This window comes from Sander vitreus, chromosome 6 (genome assembly GCF_031162955.1).
Source record: "Sander vitreus isolate 19-12246 chromosome 6, sanVit1, whole genome shotgun sequence".
Classification (NCBI taxonomy): Eukaryota; Metazoa; Chordata; class Actinopteri; order Perciformes; family Percidae; genus Sander; species Sander vitreus.
The window spans coordinates 13,995,524-14,006,806 of record NC_135860.1 but is presented as its reverse complement, the minus strand read 5'-3'; the positions used below and the strand labels follow the sequence as shown (position 1 = coordinate 14,006,806).

General features: G+C 38.6%; 1 protein-coding gene across 1 annotated transcript; it reads left to right on the top strand.

Moving 5' to 3' along the window:
- Positions 1 to 2,035: 2,035 nt before the first annotated feature.
- dap3 (death associated protein 3) lies at positions 2,036 to 8,457 on the top strand. The gene is made up of 13 exons (XM_078252852.1): positions 2,036 to 2,171; positions 2,395 to 2,436; positions 2,889 to 3,002; positions 3,130 to 3,231; positions 3,362 to 3,470; positions 3,570 to 3,662; positions 3,751 to 3,881; positions 4,493 to 4,573; positions 6,567 to 6,731; positions 6,839 to 6,898; positions 6,991 to 7,080; positions 8,025 to 8,142; positions 8,239 to 8,457. The coding sequence occupies exons 2-13, from the start codon at positions 2,398 to 2,400 to the stop codon at positions 8,322 to 8,324; spliced, it is 1,188 nt and encodes a 395-aa protein (XP_078108978.1). The 5' UTR covers positions 2,036 to 2,171; positions 2,395 to 2,397; the 3' UTR covers positions 8,325 to 8,457.
- Positions 8,458 to 11,283: the final 2,826 nt, after the last annotated feature.

Below are 11,283 nucleotides of genomic sequence, written 5' to 3'. Positions count from 1 at the left end.
AATGTAATAAAAACTCACATTAGTAATAATAACGATGATATAAAATAATAAAGAAATTACATTATTATTGTTTATTATTTGTTGTTACAGGGTTATTTAGTAGCCTATAGCAGTAGTAGCGAGTAACAACATAATTAGACTATTGTCTATGGAGGGTGAGGGGTCCCATGACAAATATGAGCTTTTGAACTGGCCCTCTGTTCCTCCTGCTCAATGTGCATTGTGTACTCTAACCTCCAAATACCTATTGCTGGTAAGTGCACATGACAGAATACTCATGAATATCACCTGTAGGCTACCCAGTAAACAACCAGTAGTCTACCACTTTCCAAGGGTTTGCTGTATGTACAATCGTTTTTGGCAATTCAACCATATACAGTAATGACAATTTCACCTATGAATAAAGTTTTTAAAACTAGATTTTAGGGTCTCTACAAGACAGAGCCTCAGGATGAGGTAATGATGCATGCCTTGTCATAAGGGTGCTGCAGTGGTGCATATTCCAAAATTCGAAGAACAAATTAGTAATTAATTAAATTACTACAAATGATACATATTGAATCTGGGGCCAGGGCGACAGGGGCTGTTGCCCACTTGGTAGTCCGTCTTTGCCTAGACACATGGCCCCATCAACTCTTTAGGGGGCCCCAAGGAACATTTTTTGGGCCCCTATGGCTCACCCCAAACCCTCACTTCCCACTTCTTGTTCTTTGTGTGTATACACCCTGTCAACTATGAGTTGCCATCAAGTACAGTGTACACAGAGACCCTTGTTCTCCAGCATTGGAGGTACTGGTACTGGACCAAGGTTTTCATTTTGTAAATCAGTTTGAGGTATTTTGATCAAACAACATGAACCATGGGAGCACAGTGTACTATACTTTTGTGACACAATGCCAAAAACACATTATACCTTAAGAAAGAAAGGCTCTTCACACTGAGTTACAAAAAAGTCAAGCTTTATGCTGTGATGAAAGTCAAGAAGACTGTAGCGTGCAGAGCCTTTCTTTCTTAAGCACAGTTTAAACTAAAATAATTAAGGTCAAGTTGATATTATACTTTAGTGATGCATTTTCCAAAACTAAGTTGCAATTAATCAAATTACATAAACAACTGACATACAGTGAACCTGGGCCTTTTGGAGGGCCATAGGGATCTGAGGCTCTGGGGCAATTACCCTCTTTGACTGTTTGTTAATCCAACATGGATATACATCTCATTATTTCCATGTGGCTGTATTGTTTCGATTTCTGGTTAATGTTATATTAAAAAACAATTGGGTAGTTTGATGAGGAAAAGTGAAATGCATATATGTTACCATCTGCATAAAATGTGCAGAATGCAATTAATAAAATGTAGAAAAAGTAATTTTCAAATAGAAACATTATAATGAGCAAATTGAGGCTTAAGAAAATAGAAAAAAGCGGATTGAAAGCAAGTATGTACGTACAGTGGAGTGATTAGTTAGTAGCTAAAAGCTGGATGTGGAACATGGAGTAGCCTATGACATATTGAACAATATGGGACATGAAAATGAGGAACAAAATCAGGCTATTAACTTTTTTTTAAATATAAAACAGAGTTTGTGTTGTAAAGCAGCTCTGAGAATTATGTAAGTAGGCCTACAAATACATTTATGCAGGTTTGTTTTTCATCAGGGCTTGCAACTTGTATTTCAATTTCCCTAGAGCCACTACAGATCTGTTGGTTAACTGAGATTATATAGGCCTAATTGAAAATACTGTAATTGGTTTAAAATAGGCTATACAAAAGTGGGTAAAATCTCCCATGAATCATGTCAAGAGTAATTGTATTGCTTTAGAAGAGCACTGGCCTGCTCTAAACACTAACAATTATGTATGGGATGGGACACATGCACAGTGTGTTTACAGCTGTCTAACGTCTAACTGCATTCATTATTATTACAGGTGAAATGTGTCAAAGTCTGACAAACTCCATTTTCTTCAGTTGTTGTCGCCTGGCTCGCGCCGTCTCATTGGCTAAAAAGAATTGTGATGGCGTTACGTCACTTCCTGTTCAAAGCTGCATGATGGCGGTGTCCATGACAGCACTGGCACATTGACTTCACATTAACTACTTAGGGGACATTTGTCAGTAGATGATCTTAAGCGAAACTATCGTCACTGAATATTTAATGAACTGAATCGCAGGTAAACGGCTTACTTCGCTCAAATAGCTCCGCATTGCTAATATTGCATGTAACGTTACATTAGCTACGTGCCTGCTGGGGACCACAGCTAGCTGTTAGCTAATTGTGTACGCAAGGTTACACAGAGACACGGATGTGTTTTTACACATCAGCTAACGTTACTTGCTTCATTGGCACTTGCGACTTCTGAAATATAACTTAAATTCATGTCGTCTATGTTTTAGATCATGGCGCTCCACAGACTGTCCTTCAGACTGCGGCAAACGGTAAGATCACTGTTGGAGAAGCTGCAGATACATTACCTGGACAGTATATAAAAAAGATTCTTTCTTTTCTTTTTTTTTTGTGTGTGCATCACATGGTCCCAACATTTGCAGTATGTGGGCATTGGCAGTAGGTTAATTTACATGCCTACCAGTAAACTTACACAAACATGAATTACTGAGGTTGTTCAAATAACTATTCATGAGTATGATAGCTTATATAGTTGGACCTTAGGTGCTGACACTCGCTGCTTTCATTCAGTCCCAGAGGACAGAAAGCATCACCTGTGTGATGTTCTGTTCAGCGCAATATTAGGGTAAATCCTATCCTGTAAAAGCTTTATTTTGCCTCTGTATGTATTATAAATACTGTATTGTAAGCCAATGTGGGCTAGGAACCTTTGGAAGTATATAAACACTTGAATACAAGTATTCACTCTATTAAACTTTTGCAGGTAACACATGTAAGGTCCCTTCATACCAGTGGATGTGGGCAGCAGCAGGAGGCTGTGGCTGTGGAGTCAGAACCTGAGCCCTTCTCAGTTTTCAGAGCACAGGAGAATGATCCAGTAAGCAAATCTGACTTAACCAGTGCAAATGTCGTCATACAACACGGCACAGGTGCCTAGGTGCAGCAGAAGTGTCTATACATGTGTATGATTTCAGCTGGTGAGCTCACTGTTTGTCTCTTTCCAGGCATGTCAGTCAGAGAAATATATCGGACAGTATTACACCCTGCCCTCTGCACACATCCGCACTCTGTTCCCTCACAGCCTCCCTTGGCGCTATCAACAACAGGTATGTGCTTTTGTCAATGACTTCATGCACATTATTTTAAACATACTAGCACAAAGATAACATTTTGTGACTTGATCTATTTTCTTGGTAAAATGTACCATGTAGACAAATTGTCATGTATGGTTTTTAGGTGAAGACGTTTAACGAAGCCTGTATGATGGTGAGGCAGCCAGCTCTAGAGGTCATATCTTACCTGAAGAAAACCGACTACAGCAAGCCTTCTCTGCGATATTTATTCTGTATCCTTCAAAACACATGCTCACACTCACAGTCAAACACACTGTTCTTCTCTTGATGCTTCTGAATAAACATGTTGTTAACCTTATCATGTTGTTCAGATGGGTTGAAGGGCAGCGGGAAGACAATGTCTCTCTGTCACACAGTCCACTTCTGCTACACACAAGGATGGCTGGTGCTGCATGTTCCTGATGGTGAAATAAACACAAATCACACACACCAAGTGGCTGACTGTTACCACTGTACAGAACGTGAACTTCTTCTGTTTTTTTTATATTGCAGCTCACCTCTGGGTGAAAAACTGTAAAGAGCTGCTGCCCTCATCTTATAACACCTCTCGCTTTGATCAGCCGTTACAAGCCACTGAATGGTTACGCAACTTCAGAATAACCAATGAGCACTTCCTTTCAAAGGTAAGGATTTTTCCGCAGCGTGCCTTTTTTTAAACATCAGTCGTCAAACGACATCATTTTATGGGCTGCAATTTTTCAATATGAATTTTATGGCTCTTGAGTACACATAGTCAAAATGAAGGCTCGTGGAGTATTACAAAATGTTTCACATTATTAACAAGCATGTAGGCATTTATAGACCATAAATGGGCCTTGACTGCATCTTCACAGCGGTTTAGGTCACATGCTGATATACATGGAGCAATTAAACTGCTTCATGACACCACCTGAATTTACCATCAAGCACAGTGTATTGGTATGGTGCAATAGCAATATAACAGCATGATATGGTTTGAAATGTATTATTTGAGGGATACATTTTAATGTACTGTATTGAGGATGGAGCATCCTAAAGGGATAATTTGCTATTTTAAACCAGCTCTGTGTCACCTTTGTGTGGCAGTGTGTAGATGAGCTGTGTTTGGCTTTCCTTTGTGGCGCCAGGGCACGGAGCTCCCAGTGGAGCGTTTTTAGCTTTGTGTGAAAAAACACTGGACACCTGGTGCATGAATTAAAATGAGGACCAGGCCCATATAAACATGGTCAATGAAACTGTACTGTTCCTTTCCCAGATAAAGACAAAGCAGCGCTATGTGTGGACAAAGAGAGAGTTCACTGAGGAGGGAAGTCCACTAGGAGAGCTGGTGGATCAGGTGAGTTTTCTCACCTTTCATTTGTGTTCATTGGAGATGTGGTTTATCTCGCCCTCTGAGACATTTTCATCATTTTGTTGTATTTTCCATCTGTTCCCTACTCATTAATTTTTCTGCGCTACCGATTTCCCCACAGGGGATCATTAAAGTTTCATCTTTCACCTTGTCTTTGCTTAGTGGTGATCAGTGAACCAATGAACTGAACATACATCTCTGATTTGATACAGCTACATACCCCCACCCGTAGTCTGAGATCATTAGCTCAGATGCTATTAGTGGTTCCCCGCACTAATTTTAAAACTAGAGGGGATCGGTCATTCCAAGCAGTGGCTCTTAGGCTGTGGAATGACTTGCCTCTCCCGCTACGTTGTGTGGATTCTGTCGAATCTTTTAAAAAGCAGCTGAAGACGCTGCTGTTCAAGCAGGCTTTTACTTAGTCGAGGGGCTTTTATGGCTGTTTGTTGTTTTCTATTTGTATTTCAATTTGCTTGTATTGTGACTTCTTGTGTTGTATTGCATTTTATTGTGAAGCACTTCGTGATTTTTATCTGTGAAAGGTGCTATACAAATAAACTTTATTTACTTACTTACTAATTGAGCACGGGGATGGATTTTTGTACTACACTTACTGACAAAGGCGGAAAAAAGCAGTAGATTTATGTTCAGCCTGTACATTTTTTACCTCTTCCAATCGGTCATCTTGCTCTGTATCATTTGCTCCATAATAAGGAAACTGCTGAGACATAGTGCTGCCCTATTCACAAACTAATTGTGGTCACCACTGGTGTTACTGTGAGCTTGTTGTACGCTGTAATTAGATCTGATATTAATAGCCAGCCTTCTGACAGCACATTATTAGACAAACCTCCTGCTAAAGGGAATCTGCATTGAACTGTTGGATGTTTATAGGCTTAATACTAAAGAAATGGGGCATGAAATTACTGTTTGCTCTGACACTTAGTTGCTCAGATTTTGACCCACAAAGTTATGTGTTGTTACTATTTTAAATCGAAGCAGCAGAACCAGAGATATTGTCTTCTTTTACTTCACATATCTAAACTTGGCAACTACCTTACCCAGAATTTAGTCTCGCATTGCCAGATGTTTCTCCACAGCGCTGGGGAGGAAGCTCTGGCCCTTCCACACAACATTCCTGGATAGGAGAAAAACGTGCTCTGGTCTATTGGCATTTATTTAAACCAATTGCAATCGTCTTGGGCGGCGCTAAGCTCTGGACGCAGTGAGCGTGGCTCTTCAAAATGTTCTCGGGAAGGGAACTTGTTTTGGTGGAACATTTGCACCACACACAAGAAAACGCCACATACAATATTAAATGAAGTTACCTGTTCACACAATACAGTAACATGAGCTATATAAATTAGCTACATACATGGTTAAACATACTGTAATTTGCTCTTACCAGTGTATCGCTGTGTGTATTTTGTTCATAGCAAATCCCCACCAATCGGTCCCAAAACGTGCCAGTTAGAGAGTAAATATATTCTTTGTAAATCTTTACAATCATTCCCCGAACGAACCAAGCAGGCCTGCATGGTTGCATGATCCAAATTTCATTAAAAGTTGCCATTTTCAGCCTGTAACGTTACTCAGAGGTTCCAGTTAATGTTGCTCGATCCAATCGGAGTTTAAAGTTAACTCAAAGAAAACGGAAAGTGAGGGACATCTGGCAGCACGGGAACTATCCCTTAAATGAACGGTCGTCAATATAAACTACCCACAATGCAACTCCACCGCCTACAGTTCAGTTGGTGATTTGGGTGCATTATATATATATATATATATATATATATATATATATATATATATATATATATATATATACACACACACACACACACACACACACAGCTATTTTCACAAGACCTGTAAATGGACCTGGATGTATAAAATTGATGGAGATGACCTTTAATTGCTTATAATTTCCCTTCATAAGACTGTCATCAGGCATCTGATGGTGTTTCTTTTGCCATAGGGTATATCTCGTGTGAAGAGCAGCAGTGATGTGGTGGGGGCGGTGATGAAGGAGCTGAGGCTGCAGAGTGGGCAGCCAGAGTCCGACTTCCGCCTGGCCGTGGCTGTGGATGGTGTTAACGCCCTGTGGGGAAGATCCACCATCAAGAAGGAGGATAAGAGTGCTGTGAGGAAACAATTCACAATCATGTCACGCCTCATATTTGTCTTTATGCTTCTTTCAGTTTCCACTGATAAGACGTCTTAGGTGTCTCTCTTTCTCACTGTTATCAGGTGGATCCGGAGGAGCTCACTTTGGTTTATAACCTGAAGAAGCTGATGACGAACAACTGGGTGAGAAGAACGCACTAAAGGCGATGACCACAGTTGCATGAGAATGTTATATTTCAGTTTTTCTTACCATTAACATTTACTCTTTGTTTCAGACTGGAGGCGCCATCATAACCACTCTGTCTCAGACGGGGTCTCTCTACACTTCAAAATCTGCCTACTTGCCTCAAGAGCTGCTGGGAGAGGTCAGAGATCATTTTATTGTACTTTATAATCTGTAGCCCTTGTGATTAGTATTTCCTTCTCTTTTCTCACTTTGATCTTGCAAACCTGGCCTCGAGACTGCATCACTCCCATCCTCAGGACTCAATGTGCAGAAGTTGTTTTTTCAGATTTAAGTAAATTGACAAACACAAGACATAATTTGCTGTTGCTTTGTGGCAAGAATCTCAACCTTTTGTTGTCTTTGAGCAACAAAACAGCTGTATTGCCAGTGTACAGATTACTTGTGACATTTGTCAACGAAGCGTTGCTAAACAGAAACCTAATTATCATTGAATCCTCAAATGTCAGTACTGTCACCATCCCATCTACCTTGTTCATTTCGTTCTACGTTAAAGCTGTACCCGTTTGCAGTGTTATACCAGTGGTTGCGTTGTTGCAGTGGGCTGTAATATTATTTATAGCGGTCGTATTTATCCAATGTCTGCATGTCATTAGATCAATTTCCTAATTGACCAGTAAATCATCATTGTCATCGACCTCTTCCATTTATGCTGGACAACAATTGAACTGTAAAACTAAAAGTAGGCACATATAAAATTCTTGTCTCAAATATTTATTTGTTTTTATGTTGTAATTGTAAATGGTAATCATTTAGACTTCTGTTTTGGACCACTGACCATTAAAACCACTTAAAAACTATATATTAAAATATGCATTATTACACATAACTTCTCTCTGTGCATTTAAATTATACAATTATGAATATCTCTATTTGTTTGAATATTATAACATGGCCTTTGTTGCATTAGATATGAGGATATGCATGTCTGTATTTTGCAATTAATATTTGAGCTAGTAATTTAATCTAAATGGTGTTTATCATGTTTGTGATATTGGAACATGCTGTTTAAAGACAGGTTTGATGTGCAGCATGTTGACTTCCTGTCTGTGTTTTGCTCATCAGAGGGGGTTTGACAGCATGGACCCGTTCATCCCGGTGTCGGTGCCCAACTACAGCGAGAAGGAGTTTGAGAGCTGTTACCTCTACTTTATGGACCGCCAGTGGCTGCAGCATCCACAAAGTGAGTGATGACACTGTGGATGCTTTTCTTTTTAAAAGAAAGTCATTCAAGCGATACTGTTTTAGTAACTTAAAATTATTATTTTTCCCTCGTCAGGTCGAACAGAGGAAGGAAAGAAAGAACTCATCTTTTTAAGCAACAGAAATCCATCAATGTTGGACAGAATTTGTGCCTTCCTATGAAGTTAGAAGAAGACACAAATCTCACACACACATACAAATATCATTGTCCTTGAAATACATAAATATACAAATGTCTGTAAATTATGATGCATGTGTGTTACTTTCATAATAAAACATTAAAGTAAAAACAGAACTTGTGTCGTTTGTGATTTAGATAATTATGAATTGTATCGTAAAGACCACATTAGCAAGACCGGCGGCGGAGTGGCCTTCTATGTGAGTTGGAAACATGAACACTTAATATCAAAATTTGAAACTGAAACATTAAAACTGATCGTACATTTTACACCTCAACATGCAATTACTATTATTGTCACCTACAAGCCCCCTAATGTCAGTGAAAGTTCTTATCTATCTCAGCTTTCTGACATTATTAAATCTGTTACATCAAAGGAGCTTGTAATTCTGGGCGATATCAATGCTACAATTCAATGCTAATTTTAGTGCTACTGATTGGAGTGATGAGCTGTCATTAGAAGATCCTGAACAAATTCTAATGCAATTTCATACTAAATTACAGAAAATACAGAATAAATTTACCACTGTCAGCAAGGTTCGACCAAGGAAAAGTAAATTACCTTGGATAAATTATGAAATATTTCAACTCCTTAAATTGAAGGCCTCTCTTCTTAAATTGTATAGGTTAAGTCGAACACCTGAGAGTAAAAATCATTTTTATACAAATTAGAAATAAATGTACTTTGGAACTGCGTAAGGCTAAGGCGGTCTACTTCCAACAGCAAATTACCCAATCTGCTAACAACCCAAAGACATTATGGCAGACCCTTAAGGTCATCACCGGTGAAAATGAGAAGAAAAAGAATGTTAATATTCAAATTTCCCTACGGGGTACTCTTATCTCAGATTCAGAAAAGATTGCAAGTGCTTTTAATGATTATTTTGTATCATCTGTTAAAGAATTGGCTATGCTTATGTTATGGCTATGAATTTTGCCATTCCCTCCTTGTCCTCACCTGTTCTCTCCTCAACATCTGATCAGTTCTCATTTTCTGAGATCTCACAGAACGAGGTGATACAAATATTACATCTGCTAAAAAATTCTCATGCCCGTGATATTTATGGTTTAAACACCTTATTTTTAAAGACTCATGCTGATAGCCTCATACCTCTCTTTCTGCATTTAACCAATCTTTGCATCAGGCTTTCTATCATTCCTACTGACTGGAAAACCCCAATTTTTAAATCTGATGATCACACTCTTGTTTCAAATTACAGACCTATTGCAATACTTCCAGCAATGTCTAAGTTGCTGGAAAAAAGTCTTGCATAACCAGCTAAGTTCTTACCTTGAAACTAATAACTGGCTCAGTGACTGTCAACATGGTTTTCGTGCTAAGAGATCAACCATGTCGTCGTTACTACTCTTCACTGAACAACAAAGGTCACATCACTGGAGCTATTTTTATTGATTTTCGTAAAGCCTTCGATACAGTGAACCACCAGATTTTGCTAAACAAACTTCACTCATTTGAACTGTCTCCATCTGTGATAGAAATGCTCTCTTCTTATTTGACGAACAGGTTGCAGACAGTCAAAATTAATCATGTCATATCCCAACCTTTAGTTTGTGACACGGGCGTTCCACAAGGCAGCATTCTTGGACCCTTACTTTTTCTTTTATACATTAATGATTTCCCTCGAGTGTGTAAACACTCAAAGTGCTTACTGTACGCTAATGATACTGTGATTTTTCTCTCTGATTCAAATCCTAATGTCATAAATTCCAAACTATCATCTGATCACCTCTTACATGATTGGTTGAAAAAGAACCATCTGACCATCAATGTAAAGAAAACTAAATGTATGTATTTTCATTCACCCAGAAAAAGTCTTTCTTTTACTGATTTTATTACTTTTGCAAACCAAGATCTTGTTGTCACAAAGACCTACAACTACCTTGGTGTGCTACTTGATTCACACCTTACATATCGGGAACACACAAGTTGAATCAGAAACGTGTGTATAACAAGATTAGATCATATCTTTCCTTTTCAGTTTCTGAAACCTACTTACATGCCATTGTGTTTTCAACAATGTCCTACTGTCTCCCAATCTGGTCTCTTACCACTAAGGACATTACTGGACCAATAGCACGACTATACTACCGAGCACTTAAGATCCACAGTAATCTTCCAAAGTGGTCTCATCATTGCAGTGCGCTCACACGCACAAATGCTTTGACTTACCAGAACTACGTAAACAGCCATGCTATTGCATTTTATTTTCAGATTCAAAATAGCTCTTTACCAGCACTTACAGTTCTTCTTCCGACACACAATATGAGACCACTAGATCAGTTTCGCACTCATTCCAGTTCCCCCATACAAAAACAACTACGGTCAGAAATCCTTTTTCTATATTTACACTAAAATTTGGAATGACATTCCCCATCACATTTGAACACTATCATCCATCACATATTTCAAAAAGTCATATAAACTTCTTGGTAGTCATACTTGCACACACTGATTGTCCATGTATTGTTTTTAGTCTTGTTTTTCTGTATTTAATGTTTTATTTGTTTGCATCTGTTTAGTCAATAATAATGTCCTGTATAAATGTGCCGAAATTGTGTTCATTGTTCTATATTGCTGCAGAACAGGAACCTGCTGTAAACCAGTTTTTAAACTGAGTTAGGCCCATTTATTGTAACTTAATTGTTGCTCTTATATTTTCCTGTATAATAAATGAAATGAATTATTGTACATCAGTTCAAATCCACTGTAAAGAACTTCTTTGTTTTAAACCCATATTTGAGAGGTGCCATGTTTTAGTTTATTTATTCATCCTTTATGTTGCCTGGATGGTCCCTCTGAGCTAGATCTCTTCCCCCAGGGAGTCCTGCAGACAGCAGCACAAGCAGTTTCACATAAAACATTTTTTTTTAAATCACGTTACAACACATACCATAGTACAAGAAGAGAGTCAGAGGCCATAC